This window comes from Galeopterus variegatus, unplaced genomic scaffold (genome assembly GCF_000696425.1).
Source record: "Galeopterus variegatus unplaced genomic scaffold, G_variegatus-3.0.2 Scaffold1415, whole genome shotgun sequence".
Lineage (NCBI taxonomy): Eukaryota > Metazoa > Chordata > Mammalia > Dermoptera > Cynocephalidae > Galeopterus > Galeopterus variegatus.
Window position 1 is genome coordinate 205,312 of NW_007727526.1, and position 14,848 is coordinate 220,159.

A 14,848-nucleotide genomic window follows, 5' to 3' on the forward strand; every position below is an offset into this window, starting at 1 on the left:
CCCCCCCCCCAGCCTAGGACAGGTGTATCTTTATTAAGCACCTGCCTGTGGCTCAGTTAATCCTCAGATCTGTTCATCTTCACAACACCCCCATTGTACTTATAAGTTAACCTAACAGTCAGAGTTAATAAGCAACTGTAGCTTGCATGTGACAGGACGGAAGCTTAGTTAGCCTCCAGCCTGCTACTCCTCTCTATCCCACAGATTCCTGGAGTTTTGTAAAGAAAATGGGGGGTATACTGGATGCCCCTTCCCTGCCAAACTGGACATGCAGCAGGGACAGAACTTACTCCAAGGTCTGAGCAAGCTCAGCCCCTCTACCTCAGGTATGGCTGGGCCGCGGTGGGCCTGGTAGGGGGCAGTGCTGAAGGAGGAGGTAAGAAAGACCAAGTGCACCTTCTTGCTTTCTAGAGCCCCACAATCACGACTGCCTCCCCCAGGAGCAGGAGTGTGAAGAGGGCCTGTCTCTGCAAGTGGAGCCAGAGTGGAGGAATGAGCTCTGAAGACACAGCGGCCAGCCTTCTCACACCCGCCAAGCCTTAACTGCCCACCCGCCCACCACCCCTGAACCAGAACCCAGCCGGCCTGCCCCTCCAAGGCATAGGAAGGCTGGGGGAGGGAGTTTACAACCCAAGCCATTCCACCCCCTCCCCTGAATGACACATCAAGCTGCTAACAATTGGGGGAAGGGGAAGGAAGAAAAACTCTGAAAACAAAACCACGTTCTATGCAAAACTCCATTTCTCTTTAGCAATGCCCCAGCTTCCTGAGCCCCGAAGCTGACCCTGCAGAGGGTGGGTTGTCACACCCTACCTAGGGCCACATCTCCTCCCAGTTTGAGAGGAACCCAGCCCCCACCTCCAGGGACAGAAACCCAGTGGGAGGTGGCAGGGAAGCCACCCACAGGTTTCTAAGTTTAGCCCCTGCTGCAGACCACTCCCCCTCACCCGCCTCCTAGGCCCAGAGCCAGGCATGACCTCATCTTTTAGACTCCACCCTGCCTGCCTTTGCAGACGGGGGGTTAGCCTGGCAGGCAACTTAGAAATGGAGAGATGGGACTTAAAGCTTTCAGCCAAGATGGGGACCAGGAGAGAAAGACAGGAAGTTACTATACAAGCATTGGAACCTGTGGCCTTTATTCATGCCCCCCACCAAGTGCAGTCAGAGACAAGGCCCCAGCCCAAAGCAGAAACCCAGGGGCCCGGGACTCTAGGTCCCTTGCCCCAGTCATTCTCCTGTGAGCCAGAAGTGTATAAAGTGCTGGTGTGTGACCATCCTCTGGGGAAGGCCAAGGAGAGCAAGAGTCCCCGCCCCTGGACCAGGGCAGCAGCGGGAGGGGCTCTGCTCTGGAAGGGCAGGGCATAGGCCTGGGTTCCCAGAGGACTGGAAAGGAGGGCAGGCCTACCACCACCACCCCGGGGCTGGGGAAACAATGCAGTCCTGGGCAGGAGGGAACTGAAAAGGGAGCCTTCAGCGTGGAGTCCTAAGATTGTGAGGTTGGGGGGTGGGTAATTTCTGCACCCCTGTGAAGGGAGGGGGCAAGTAGGGGAGGCCTTGGGGATCTCAGAGAATGGGGCAGCCCCTCCGGCGCTTATTCTTACGGACCTGGAGGCCAGCCCGTGTGGCCATCTCAAATACCTCCCGCACCCCCTCCTTGGTCTTGGCTGAGCACTCAAGGTAGCCAAAGGCACTGATCCGGTTCGCCATGTCCCGGCCTTCCTCAGACCGCACAGGCTCCTGGGAATACAGAAGGCGAGGAGTCAAAGGAAGCCATTGGCTAGGTGTACCTCTCACCACCTCATCAATAACTAGAACAAATACCTCCTTCAGTCCTGACCCCACAAAGCACCCAGGCCCCAGTTAACCTGGACAGCTTTCAGGCAAGGGGGCCAAAACTTATGTTTACATTCGAAATTCTCTCCAATCTATTCCCTCCTCTCCTATCCAACCCTACACCCCAGTTTCTCTTGCCTGAATGAGTGTCCACTACCTCCTAACTGACCTGCCTCCACTCACTTTCTCCAGTCTTCCTTTATAGCTACCAGAATAATTTTTCTAACATGCAGACGTGACATCTGTCCACGTCCTGGCAGCTTTAACACACTCTAGTGCTGTAGTGTATTAGCAAAGTCTAGTACACTGGCTAGAGAGCCACTTAACCAGGTCTCTGAATAAGCCAGCTCCCTCACCCTTTGGGCCTTTCTCCCACTTACAATGCCCACACCTTCCCAGGTAGGCTCTGATGGCACCACCTTCAGACCCCAACTGAAACATTAGCTATCTCCCTAAGGACAGGGATTTTCTTATTTAACTTAATAGCCCCAATTCCAAGCACAAAATGGACAATAAACGGGAATAAATGAAAATGCCAAGTGACCCTAGACAAGTCACTTCATTCTCTGATAATCTCATCAGATACCAAGGGCCCTTCCGCACCAAGGATGCGGAAACTTGGGGGTAGGAGGTGGACACCACCATCACCACTACCACAGGACAATCAGCTGGAGAGAAGGCTCCCTTCTTTCTCAGCCTGCAACCCCACCCACCTGCTTCATCTTGGCCAGCTCTCTTCTGGTATGCTCATCTTGCCGCAGGTCCTTCTTGTTCCCCACTAGGATAATGGGCACGTTGGGGCAGAAGTGCTTCACCTCTGGGGTCCACTTCTCAGGAATGTTTTCTGCACAGACATGTCCCAACAAGTGTCAGTGCCTCTGCTTAGGCTAGAAACTCCCCCCAGGGGCCTGCTTTTCCCACAGCAGAGCTGAAGAGGTGTAACAGTCCTTTTCACAGCTCAAAACCCCTCCTCACAGTACAGCCTCCCCAAGCCCTCCCAAGGGTCAGAATTACTACAGTAAAGGAGACCAACAGGGCCCGAGTGTGCCACCCCAACCCTCCCACCGCAAAGCCTCTGAAGATGGCTGATGAAGACAGGCCAAGGCACGTTCTTGATCCCCCTCCCTCCAATGCCCTCACCCAGGCTGTCGGGGCTGTCAATGGAGAAGCACATCAGAATGACGTCAGTGTCCGGGTAGGAGAGAGGCCGCAGGCGATCATAGTCTTCCTGCCCTGCTGTGTCCCACAGAGCCAGCTCCACCTGATGCACAGGGCCAGTGAGTAGCTAGCCCAAGGGCCCCTACCCCACCACTCAGAGGTCCTCTCTGGAACCACTAGTCCTTTGGGCTCACTGAACATCTATTTATTAAACACCAGCTATGTGCCAGGCATTGTATTAATCAGTCACACAACATAAGTTACATGTTTTTTAAAAAACCTAAGATGTGTTTGGTCTTTGGGTAGTATATGAGTTGCTAATATGAGCACCATCATTTTATTTAATTCTCACAACAACCCTTTGGAGGAGGTCTTACCAGCATCCTCATTTTGTAGCTGGGAGGAGGGGAGGTGGTAAAACCCAGAGGTAAAGGTACTTGGCCCACATTACAGGGCCACTATGTAGTAAAACACCAGAAGGTATATCCAGGTTTTGTAAGACTGCAGTTTCACTTTCTAACTTACTACTTCCAGCAGGGAAAATGAAGCAAGGATGTGGGTGGGTGGTAAGGAAGGACATATGGGACCAGGGAGGGGTTACAAACCAGATGGGAAGGGGCTCTTTGCCTTTACCTGCTTGCCATCCACCTCAATGTCTGCAATATAGTTCTCAAAGACAGTAGGGACGTAGACCTCTGGAAACTGATCCTTGCTGAAGACGATGAGGAGGCAGGTCTTCCCACAGGCACCATCGCCCACAATCACCAGCTTCTTTCGGATTGCAGCCATGGCTGTGACCAGCAGGCAGGAGGCAGTAGGGATTTGGGTAAAACCCAGTAAGCCTAAAAACACTTCTCTAGGGCCCCCCAAACCTTCTTGGAAACTGAGGCATCCAGCAAAGGGAGGGAAAGGAGGAAAGGGGGCTTGCTCAGGTATGTTCTTGCCAAGAGCTAATCGTGCAGGTAACAGCTTGAAATTCCAAATCTCTGGGTCAGGGACAGGTCTACTCAGATGGGTTAGAAAACAACAGTGAAGGGCTGGCCCGTGGCTCACTCGGGAGAGTGTGGTGCTGATAACACCAAGGCCACAGGTTTGGATCCCTATATAGGGATGGCCAGTTAGCTCACTTGGGAGAGCGTGGTGCTGACAACACCAAGTCAAGGGTTGAGATCCCCTTACGAGTCGTCTTTTAGAAAAAAAAGAAAAGAAAACAACAGTGGGAGGTCGAAGAAGAACCCCCTTGGGAGCTAGAAAACATGAGTTTTGATTTCATCCACTTGCCACCTAGAGAGGTGCTCAGGGACCAGGGACGCATCCAGAATAGCCAGCTTTTATCTACTTTACATACTGGGTTTTAGGTCAGACTTCATTTGTTACCAGGGTTTTGATACATTTAAAGTTTAACCAGGGCTGGCTGGTTAGCTCAGTTGGTTACAGCAAGGATCCCCGACCAGCCAGCCACCCAAAAAGTAAAAAATTGTTTTTAATAAACTAGTAAATAGGGCCGGCTTGGTGGCGCACTGCTACAGTGCACCGCTTGGGAGTGCGGCGGCACTCCCACCAAGGGTTCGGATCCCACATACAGACCGGCCGCTCACTGGCTGAGCGAGGTGCGGGTGCAACACCGAGGGTTGCGATCCCGTTGCCGGTCCCGGTCCGGTACGGGCGCGACACTGAGGGTTGCGATCCGTTGCCGGTCACGAAAAAAGACAAAAAGGTAAAATAAATAAATAAATAAACTAGTAAATAAACTTTAACCATCACTAAGGTCCAATCTAGAACAGAGTGTCCCTCAGCACAAGTCATGCCCAGCCAGGGACAAATGAGGAGTCCTTCTCCCAGACCACAGACTAGCAGAACCAGCTATCAGGTGGTGGGTGGGTAAAGGAAAAAATATTTATAGGGCCTCTAGGTACGTGCACTCTGTTGGGCATTTTGACAAAATTATCTCCCTTGCTCCCCAGACACCTGGAAGGTAGACGGTGCACTTCCCACTTTGGCAAACTAGGAAATTAAGCCTCAGTGAGGTTAAGACATGTACTCAGAGTTGTGGCAAGTGAATGGCAGGGACAGCACTTGGATCAGGGCTGTACCTTTTCTACACATCACCCCAAAGGTGGGAAGGAGCACAGAGCAGGGAAACCCAGATAGAAGACAGTGGTAGCAGCCAGCCGGCTTCCCTGGCCCTGCCTGCCCCACCCGCCCCCCAAAGCCCCGAGTCACACAAAGGAGGCTCAGTCCTGGCAGTGCCCACAGCTTGCATTTGGGCAGTCTGCCTTCTTTCCCCCTTCCTCCTGGGCCTGGCAGCAACACTGGGTCACTCAACCTCCAGCAAGGGACAATGACCACACTGTAGGGAGCCACACATTCACTATAGCAGAGCAACTGACAGTAATCCACTAGGGAATCACCTCCACCCACTCTCTAGAACGGCCCCTTCCTCCCTCTGTCCAGCTCACCCAAAGGCCCTGCCCACCCCTCCCTGTGACTCAGGACAAGGAGTCAGCTTCCTGGGGTTTCCATGTGTCCCCCACCCCCAACACACATGAACACATCAGCATCTGCCCAGGTCATCACACCTTCCCAGCTTCCCTCACTTCCTCCTTCCCTGCGAAGGGGAGTGCACCTCCTGCAGCTCAAGTTCCCAGGCCTACAGCCTGGGAGGAAGAGAGGGCGGGCTCTGGAGCTGAGATGATGTTGAGGCTGTGGGGAAGGGGGAGGGGGCCAGAGCCTGGGCTGGGAGGAGCCCCAAAAGACAGACAAATGAGAGCCAGTCCCAGCACCAACCAAGCAGGCAGCAGTTAAGTAAGAAGGGGATGGTAACATGATCTCTGCCCAAACCTTGCTTTTTCTCTCAGTCCCACATCCTGTCAAACTGGGCTGAAATCTACTCCCCACATACCATCACCACCTCACACCCCTGCCTTGGTCTGCCTTTTAGGAAGCAAATACTAGCAAGTCTAGTTGTCTTCTACAGCGGGATCCGGGGTGGCGCCTCCTTCCCATCCACACACGCATTCACAAAACTGGGATGTGAGGGAAGTGGACATGAGTCAGAGAGAATTTATAGGAGTTCAGAGTACATGGCCACACTCTCCCCACCACAGAAGGGGCTCCCCTGATACCCCAAAAGGCAGGCAAGAAGTCATTTACCCTGCCAGCAGATGGCTTCCAAAAATGGAAACATCCTCCAAAAACGGGGTTCCTTGGTAATTCAACCCAGGTGACTGACACTAGTATTTCTTCCAATGCCCCCATACATTCCCATTAGTTCAACTGGCCCAGCTGTTTAAAGACAGGCTGGGGTAGCCCCAACCTGCAGTGGGTAGCGTTGATATGGGACAATCACAACTGGGGTGAATTCCAGTCACTTAGGCATGAGTATGCCACTGCCGTTTCCCAGCAGGGCGGTTTAGGTGGCTCCAGATGGTTGGAGGCAGAGGCTAGAACTCCAATCAGGGACATACTTTAAGTGACATGGAGCCCCAACTTCAATTAGAAGACTTTTCCTCCAGGCTCTGACTGGGCCAGAAGAGCAGGCAGCCCAGGCCAGGCTAGGACACTAGGCCCAAGGCCAAGATGGCATGGACAACAGTTCCCTGTGAGAGGCAGCCCCAGAGGAACTGTCCCACTGACCCTAAGAGGGGCAAGCAAACTCCACAGAGAGCTGGAATGGAGCCTGAAACTTCTAGGGCCTTCCCTGAGCCTAAACAGTGTGGATACACCAGTCCTCTCCTCAATCATTCTTTTGATTTCCCAGATGACCTATGGAGGCTGGCTGTACCTTGCCCACCTCCCCTAAGGTGGTTGAGGGAAGAAATAAGTATTCAGGAAATATTTTGTCCTCAACTTTAAAACCAGAACTGAGTCCTAAGATATCCTTAAACAAAAATGATTTTTAAAAAAAAGAATCGCGTGAGGACAAGACTGGACTGGAGTCCCCCAGCCCAACCTCCCCGGGCTAATTTTTTAGCCTGGTTCAGGAGAGGGGAGATTCTTACACACGCGTGCCCACGCACACACACTCGCACACACATGCACACGCGCGCACACACACGCACACACGAGCTGGATCCTTCCCGATCTCCCTTTCCCCGACCACAAGCAGGATCCAGGAACCGTCTAGGGCGGCTTCCGGACTCCACCGAGCAGTGGCAGCCCCCAATGGTCACACCCCGCCCCTATTCCCGCCATTCCACCATCCTGGCCTGGGGGAATTTCCACCCCCACCCGGACTCGGGCCTGGGCCCACCCCCTACCCCACTCCAGGTCCGCATTTGGCCGCCCGGCCTGGGAGCTAGAGCGTCTGGGTTGGGGCTTCCTCGTGGAGATCCAAGTTGACTCCTCGCCCGGCGGGGCAGGTTCCAGGGAGCCGGGAGGGGAAGGGAAGAGGGTCCAAGCCGAAGGCGAGCGCCCCTGGCCGGCAGTTCCTGGGGCCCCTGGCTGCAGCCCTGGAGGGGGCCGACCCGGCGGGACCCCCGCAGAGCCGGGACGCAGATCACCGGGAGGGAAGGCGGCCCACGCTTGGGCCAGCGCCCCCCGGACCGGCCGCGCCCCGAGCGAAGGGGAAAAGTGCTCTCCCGAGGAAGAGTTCCCCGGATGCCCCGCCGCCCCCAGCCCCGGCCCAAGGTACCTTCCGCTCCGCCGCCTCCAGCTGCGCGGCTAGGGGGAGGAAGAGTCACCGGGAGACGCCTGGACTGCGGAGGAGGGGGAATGAGTAGCAGGCGGGACCCCTCGAGGACCCAGCCTCTGCCCCGCCTTCCAGCCCTGAGGGGCGGACCGGCGTCGGGAAAGTTGAGAGGCGCTCTGGGTGGGGTCAGGAAGGGCCGCTGCTGCCCTCCTGTGGCCAACCAGCCACCCTCTCCTGCCCCGGCCGGGACCTCGCAGGAGGCGGGACTGGGAAAGGGCGGCCCCCGGGGCGCCCGAGGAGGCAGGGCGGGTGCAGAAGATGCCCACCCCACCCTCCGCTCCGAGAATCATTGTGGAGCCAGTGGAGCCCAACTTTTAAGACCTTTCAGAACCTTTGCGACCCAGACCTCCATTCCACCTCGCAATTCCCTTCCTTGCCCCTGCCTGGAATTTCCATGAGTCCAATTCCTACCTGCTCGTCAAAGGGCTCTCCCGGAAATGCTACCGAATCCCCAGCTGGGAATGCAGTTCCTACGCCTATTGTATTATTTCTGTGCCGTTAGGGACATTTCGTCCGGCTTGGTGCATAGGGCATTTTACTTACATGTGTAAGGCGGCCGGAAAGGTGGATGGATGGATGTAGAATGAGGAAGTCTACCGACATTTTATTGGCTTGTGCTCAGCACACACTCACTACATAGCTCATCACAGATCTCTGGAGTAAGTATACCCATCCCCTTTTGTCTGTAAGGAACCGGAGGCCCAGAGAAATCAAGTGGCTTGTGCAAATGTTTGTGATTTCTAAGTGGCAGAGCAAGAATTCAGACAGGCCAGTGTGGATCCAAAGCTGGTGCTTCTCCCTACTGCCTCTCATGCTCCGCCAACTTTTCCTTTCCCCACTGTCTAGCACAGTGTGTTGCACGAATAGGTTTTCAACAGATATTTGCTGAATGAATGAATGTTAGAAGTCACACAGATTTTGAAGATCTGAAGTTCAACCTACATACTTGATAAATGAGCAAAGTGAGATCCAGGATCGCTTGATGCCCAGGTCTCTTAATTCACTCAATGAACGGACTATGTGCTGGAGATCAATTTCTGCCTTCCAACAACTTACACTCTAAATGAGGAATACAGACAACTTCAAGATAGCTAACATTTATAGAACCCTTATTACATGGACCTGGCCATATACGTTAACTACTTTAGTCCTTACAACATCCTTATGAGGTAGTACTGTTATTATCTCTGTTTCACTGAGAACCAAATTGAGGCTCAGAGAGGTTAGAGCTAGTGTTGGGTCTGGCACCGGCACCCAAACAGCTGGATTCTAGAGCCCCTGCTCTTAAATGCTGCTCCCTACTGACTACTAATATAAACAAGGTACGATACAGGAGGAATTGCTGTCATGGGCGCATACATGGGCTGTGGGATACCCCACCCTGAAGAACAGGTGGAGAGTTCAAGATAAGGTGATGTGTAAATTTTAAGTAATAAATTGGGGCTACTACAGGCCCACAGAGTTATGGGCACCTTGTGGGTAGGGAGGAAGGGGGTGGAAGATGAGGCTAGAGAAAGCCTCAGGCAGATCATGAAGGTCCTCCTATGCCATGCTCTGAAGTTGAATGTCAATTTTGTTCTAGGTGCAGCAAGGAGCCCCTGAAGTGTTCTCTCAGGGAATAACCAACTAGAATTCACATCGTGGAAAGGTCACCCTGGCTACTCTGTCCCTAGTACATTGGAGGGAAGCAGGGGAGTGGCCTGGAAACATAGTTCGAAGATGAGTTGCGATGATTTAGGAGAGGAGTTATGAGGCCAATGTAGTGAAGAACTAAGGTAGTGACAGTAGAGATAAGTGGACAAATATGAAATTATTTTTTTCCTTTTTGTCTTTTTTTCGTGACCGGTAACGGGATCGCAACCCTCGGTGTCGCGCCCGTACCGCGACCGGCAACGGGATCGCAACCCTCGGTGTCACGCCCGCACCGCGCTCAGCCAGTGAGTGGACCGGTCTCTATATGGGATCCAAACCCTCGGCGGGAGCGCCGCCGCACTCCCAAGCGCCGCACTCTACCGAGTGCACCACTGGGCCGGCCCCAAATATGAAATTTTTAAAAAAATATATAATCAACAATACATAGTGATTGATTAGCTTGATGAGGAAGAAATGATAACCAAGGATGACCGACTCCAGGATCTCTAACTTGAGAATCTGAGCTGGTGACCATTGGAAGGATGAATCAGGAGAAGGAACATGTTTATGGGGGGAAATGGTGAATTCCATTTGAGGTATGCTGAGCTGAAGTGCCAGTAGGCTATCTAGGAGATGCCCAGGAGACAACTGGGATGTGTGGATCTAAAGCTCGGGGAAGATCTGGGCTGGGAACACTGACCTGGAAGGTATCAGCAGATGGATGAAGCCACAGAAGTGGATAAGAACTTTCATGATGAGTGTGTGGGAAGAGTGGAGGGTGGGAGAAAGAACCTGGGGAATATTAGTTTTACGACTGTCCTGGGTTTTTTTCCACCACCCCACAGAGCTTTTCCTTACCTCCCAGTTTCTTGTCAAAGCAAATAAAGACACACATCTTTATCCACCTGGTTTATTTGCCAATAGCTATAATTCTGGATCTAGCTGACATCCCTTTTTCAGTTAAACTGTCACTAAAGAAGGGTCAGGGAGACAGCTTCAGAATTTGGGCTGGGCGAGAGATAAGTATGGAGAGGCTGAGATGGTGGTAGGAGGGATGGGGCTGAGCCCCTCAGGAGTAACTGCCTGGCCCTCCCAGAGGGATGACGAAGACCGAGATGTCATCCCCGGAACCCAGCTTGTTGTTGGGGAGACGCCAGCCACGGTCCCGGGGGGTGCCCCGGGCCCCCAGGACCAGGGCTTGGGCCAGAGCTGTATACCTGCCAGAAGCACACATGCATATTCATGTAGCAACATGTATATGGTAAGATAGATACACAGGTCCACATGTGTGTCCCCAAGCACTGCTTCCCTTTGCCCTTCACCAGTGCCTTCCCCTCACAACCATGCTATGCAACCCCTACCTGCTAGGGTCATTGGGCTCATAGGCCGACAGCACTCTGTCCACAGTGGCAGCTACCTCACAGTCATTGGTGACATCCCACAGGCCATCTGTTCCCAGGACTAGTACATCATCCGGGCAGTGCTCATACTGTGTCAGGTCATATACTCGTACCTGGCGGGAAAGAGGGTAGAGAGGTCTGAGGTGTGGAGTTGGTAGACAGGAATCGGGGTGTAAAGGGACTCTGGATGAAAGCCAGCCTGAGACCTCCAGAGGAGGTAAGGTGTGGTTAAGGAAAACCCCATATGGCTCACCTCAGGGAAGCAGGAGAGGAAGGGCTTGATGGGCAGGGTGGAACTGCAGACTTTAAGGCTGTGGTCTCCCAAGCCCCGGGTCACCCCAATGGTGGCCATCACCCGAGCCTGAAAGAAATGAGGACTGGATACTGCTATAGTCTTCTCCCAGACTCTGAAACCATAGTCCCCTGTCCCACCCCTACCCTCAGAGAACCTCCACCTCCCTAGACAAGTTGTGGTGGGTCCTCCTGCCCTCTCTCACCTCTACCATGGAGTTTACCTTTTTGCCCTCCCCACAGACCAGAGGAAACCTGAGATCCTCCAGCTCGATCTTTTTGTAGGCCCTGGGGAAGGGGGAGTAGAGGAGGCATCACCCAGGCATCAGAGCCCCTCTCCCCTAGGAGCCACACACCTTTACACAAACACCTTAGAAGGGCCACATCCCCCCAACTACCAGCCTGGCCCAGCCTCCAGCTTCCACCCTGCTGCTGGCAAGGGACTGGTTGCGTTACCATGGGAACAGGCCCCAGCTCGGAGGGAAGTATTACCAGCCAGTCATGTTCTGGTCCCGGTACAGCATCCTCTGCCCCAGTTCCTTGGGCTGAACTCTGCGGGGGAACTCAAGGTGGGTGAATTCACTGCCCAGCAGCTCTGGTTTCAGGAAGCCCTGGGGTTGGGAATGGCCAGACAGAGCAGAGGGCCAAGGTGCATTATGTTCACAGCACACCCTGGTATACAGACTATGTTAATTGTAGCAGACTCTTACATAGAGTTTACCATGTGCCACACTTTCTAAATGTTAACATATAGTAACTCACTTACTCCTCACAACAACCCTTAAGACAGGAACTACTGATGTGCAGAGAGCTTAAGGGAATTGTCAAAGATCATGCAATTAGCAAAGTGCTAAAATTAATCCCAGGCAGCCCAACTCCAGAGCCCATGTGGTAAACCACTAAGCCATACTGCCTTTCAGGGACCTTTGTTGTTCCCTTTCCCCACCTCTGACTCTACTTCCTTGGTGGGGGGGAGGAGAGGGAGTACAGGACCAGCCCAGGCTCCTTCCTGCTGCATCTTCCCACCAGCCCAGCCCTGCACTCTATAGTCCGTACAGCTGCTTTCCCATAAGCTCCCAGTAAGCCAGTAAGGAGATTTCTCTGTGTGTGGTGGGGGAGTGAGGGTGTGAGAGTTCTCAAGGAGATATGGTGTAGAGGCACAAGACCCAACAAATTATGGGAGTAGGGAGTTTGGTTCCTACTTACAAGCAGCTGAAGACGCTGGCGCTCGGTCTCTGGGGTAAACTCCCGGGACATTGGAATGATTTCACCATTCCGGACAATAATGGCCCTGCCCAGAAAAAGAAATGATTTGAGTCTGGCTTTCCTCAGCTCCCTCATGGAGAATTCCAGAAAGGCCAGGCCCTTCCCATAATGACCCTTAGGATGCCTCACCCAGACCCCCATCTTTCTTCCCCTCATGGATATTTCAGGCCTTTCCTTAGGTTTACGATTCCTTCTGACCCCCCTCCAGTCTGATTTTTAGCCCCCGCTGCCTCATTCTCTTCTGTTCACCCATCCCAGGCAGTGTGGCCCCTGTAGCCACTTTCAAATCCCCCCTCCCCCATACCTGCTGTCGCCTGCATTGGCCACATACACCTTGCCTAGCAGGTAGACCACAACCAGTGCACAGCAGCCCCCCTCCACTTGGTGGCCACGCCGCTCCCGAGCCATCTGCTCATCCTGCCTCATAGGGAAGGGTTAAAGGCGGAGTGGAAGAAGAAGAGGTTTCAGGCACCTAGCCACCCTCCCACTTCCACTTGCAGATATCAACTGGCCCAGCCAGGCCACACTGGAGAGGAGGAAAGACATGGGTGGAACTGCCCCTTCTCCCTCCACTCTGAACCAAGCTCTGCTCAGGCTCTCAAAGGTGTTGTGGGTTGTCAGGGTCACACCCTCAGGCCACCTGACTCCCACACAGAGTTAATCAGTGTTTGCCTAGAAGGCACCTGGCCCAGGCCACCCACTCACCATGACCTGGAAGGCATTCTCAATGGCCCCCACTACCAGGCTCTCATGGGTCACTTCCTTCTGCGAAGACCAGCAAGACTGAGGACAAACCAAGTGAGAAGGATCGGAGGCACTTGGGCCCCCAGGGGTGGACGGGAGGCAGAGGGGAGGTGGTGAGGGGTCCTGAAGTATCTCTACCAGGTCCTTTAGCTGCTCACGAATGTGGCGATGGAGGAGCCGTGAGGCCATTTCAGCAGCTCCGCCCCCTGCATGCCCATCAAATAGGCCCCAGTAGTAGAAGCAGAGTCCCTGGGGGAGGAAAAGTTGGAGGTGAGTGTGTGTGTGTGTCTTAAGCAGGGAGACTAACAAGACTCTGGGCATCCATATAAACATCAGAGAGAAATCAGCTTGGTATTAAAAGGAACTGAGATTTATTCACTTATTGACATAGGACCTTCGATGTGTCAAGAGAAAGCCTCAAAAAAGCCAAACTCAGGGCCGGCCTGTGGCTCACTCGGGAGAGTGCAGTGCTGATAACACCAAGGCCCCGGGTTCGGATCCCATATAGGGATGGCCGGTTGGCTCACTGGCTGAGCGTGGTGCTGACAACACCAAGTCAAGGGTTAAGATCCCCTTACCGGTCATCTTTTAAAAAAAAAAAATATATATATATATATTTTTTACCGGTCATCTTTTAAAAAAATATATATATATATATCTTGAGGGGGGCTGGCTGGTAGCTGACGTAGTTAGAGCACAGCGTTGTAACACCAAGGTCTAGGAATCGGATCCCTGTACTGCCGGCCAGCTGGGGGGGGCCGGTTGGCTCACTGGCTGAGCGTGGTGCTGACAACACCAAGTCAAGGGTTAAGATCCCCTTACCGGTCATCTTTTTTAAAAAAAAAAAAAAGCCAAACTCAGAGGATGAAAGATACAAAAAAATCAGCACTGGTAATTAATTAAATCATCCATAAATACGTGGGCATCTATACTTTAAGTGGAAAAGTAAACATTCATACTGACATGGTAGAGTCTAACTGAGCAGTGCCAGGTAAGGGTTCTGTGTCAGAAGGCAGAAAGCCAGTGAGTTAGGAGGCAGGTCTTTCACGTGTCTCAGATTTAAAACCAGATGCCTGGAATCCCTGGGGAGAAGCGTCACTCTGTCTCTGGAGGCTAGGAAAGGGGCTGGGGGCTTACCTGGCCTCGGCTAGGCTCCCTAGGTGCCCCTGTAACACTTCGCCGACCTTCCACATACACCACTTCACAGCAAGCTTGGTCTTCATTGTGTCGGCTCTTACCGGCATTGATGACCCTGCCAGGCCAGAGTGACCACATCAGGTTGGATACCAGACCAGGTCCTGGAATAACCCCCACCTTAGACATACACCCTCTCCTGCCTGCTGGCCAAGCTAAGAAAGGTCACAGCCGCCTGGGATCCAGGCCAGAGGGAGAAGAAGGGAGGGCGGGCAAGGTGCAAGGAGTACTGTCTGGGCAGCAGGCCCTACCACCTCATAGGAAGGCCGGCTGCAGCACCTGCCTGCCTCAGTTCCCCCATCCCTGGCAAAAGTGGCATCCCTAGTGGTGCTGCTGAGGTAGGTGTTAGATGCCGGCAGGAAGTTTTACTTCCTGACTAGCCAAGATCCTGCATCCTACCCCCAACCCATCAACTCTCCCAGTGCCTTATCCCCAGCACCCCACCCCCATGGGAACACCCACTCTTATCGTAAAAACCATTCAGCGAAAGAAAGTTTCTGCTGCTTTGGCAGTAAGGAAGCGCTCCCGCCCAGATCAGGAAAGAGGAATTGAAACAGAGCAGGAGTGGAGGCCCACCTGGACTGGACAGAAGCCATATGACCACAAACTCCTCCCACATAGGAAGCGAAAGGAGGTGGCG

The 14,848-nt window shown here is 53.3% G+C and overlaps 3 protein-coding genes across 7 annotated transcripts in view; 1 reads left to right on the forward strand and 2 right to left on the reverse strand.

Moving 5' to 3' along the window:
* Positions 1-735, forward strand: part of MOV10 (Mov10 RISC complex RNA helicase) — a 22,861-nt gene extending 22,126 nt beyond the window's left edge. For 3 of the 4 annotated variants that reach the window (XM_008576839.1, XM_008576840.1, XM_008576842.1), the window contains 2 exons: positions 205-326; positions 412-735. In XM_008576839.1, coding sequence (XP_008575061.1) covers positions 205-326; positions 412-503 — 214 coding nt within the window. In that variant the 3' untranslated portion in view covers positions 504-735. The remainder of the gene's footprint in view (positions 1-204; positions 327-411) is intronic. The other variant, XM_008576841.1, reaches the window with a different exon arrangement.
* A 376-nt stretch (positions 736-1,111) lies between these two features.
* RHOC (ras homolog family member C) lies at positions 1,112-7,643 on the reverse strand. 2 transcript variants are annotated; one of them, XM_008576843.1, is made up of 5 exons: positions 7,625-7,643; positions 3,625-3,782; positions 2,974-3,094; positions 2,547-2,677; positions 1,112-1,737 (listed from the first exon to the last, which is right to left on the reverse strand). In XM_008576843.1, the coding sequence occupies exons 2-5, from the start codon at positions 3,778-3,780 to the stop codon at positions 1,564-1,566; spliced, it is 582 nt and encodes a 193-aa protein (XP_008575065.1). In that variant the 5' UTR covers positions 3,781-3,782; positions 7,625-7,643; the 3' UTR covers positions 1,112-1,563. The 2 variants fall into 2 exon arrangements, with proteins under 2 accessions (XP_008575065.1, XP_008575066.1); XM_008576844.1 differs by lacking the exon at positions 7,625-7,643 and adding an exon at positions 7,251-7,267.
* Positions 7,644-10,205: 2,562 nt separating this feature from the next.
* PPM1J (protein phosphatase, Mg2+/Mn2+ dependent, 1J) overlaps positions 10,206-14,848 on the reverse strand; it is a 5,996-nt gene continuing 1,353 nt past the window's right edge. Inside the window, exons 2-10 of the mRNA XM_008576845.1 lie at positions 14,152-14,266; positions 12,976-13,263; positions 12,575-12,687; positions 12,211-12,295; positions 11,497-11,615; positions 11,229-11,292; positions 10,967-11,074; positions 10,675-10,826; positions 10,206-10,530 (exon numbers count right to left, since the gene is read on the reverse strand). Coding sequence (XP_008575067.1) covers positions 10,383-10,530; positions 10,675-10,826; positions 10,967-11,074; positions 11,229-11,292; positions 11,497-11,615; positions 12,211-12,295; positions 12,575-12,687; positions 12,976-13,263; positions 14,152-14,266 — 1,192 coding nt within the window. The 3' untranslated portion in view covers positions 10,206-10,382. The remainder of the gene's footprint in view (positions 10,531-10,674; positions 10,827-10,966; positions 11,075-11,228; positions 11,293-11,496; positions 11,616-12,210; positions 12,296-12,574; positions 12,688-12,975; positions 13,264-14,151; positions 14,267-14,848) is intronic.

Excerpts from the sequence above, each read along its gene's own strand:
- RHOC (XM_008576843.1), bottom strand. The coding sequence starts at position 3,780 with ATGGCTGCAATCCGAAAGAAGCTGGTGATTGTGGGCGATGGTGCCTGT. Across the intron at positions 3,095-3,624 it reads TTGAGGTGGATGGCAAGCAG|GTGGAGCTGGCTCTGTGGGA; the intron begins GTAAAGGCAAAG and ends CCTGTGCATCAG. Across the intron at positions 2,678-2,973 it reads TGACAGCCCCGACAGCCTGG|AAAACATTCCTGAGAAGTGG; the intron begins GTGAGGGCATTG and ends ATGTCTGTGCAG.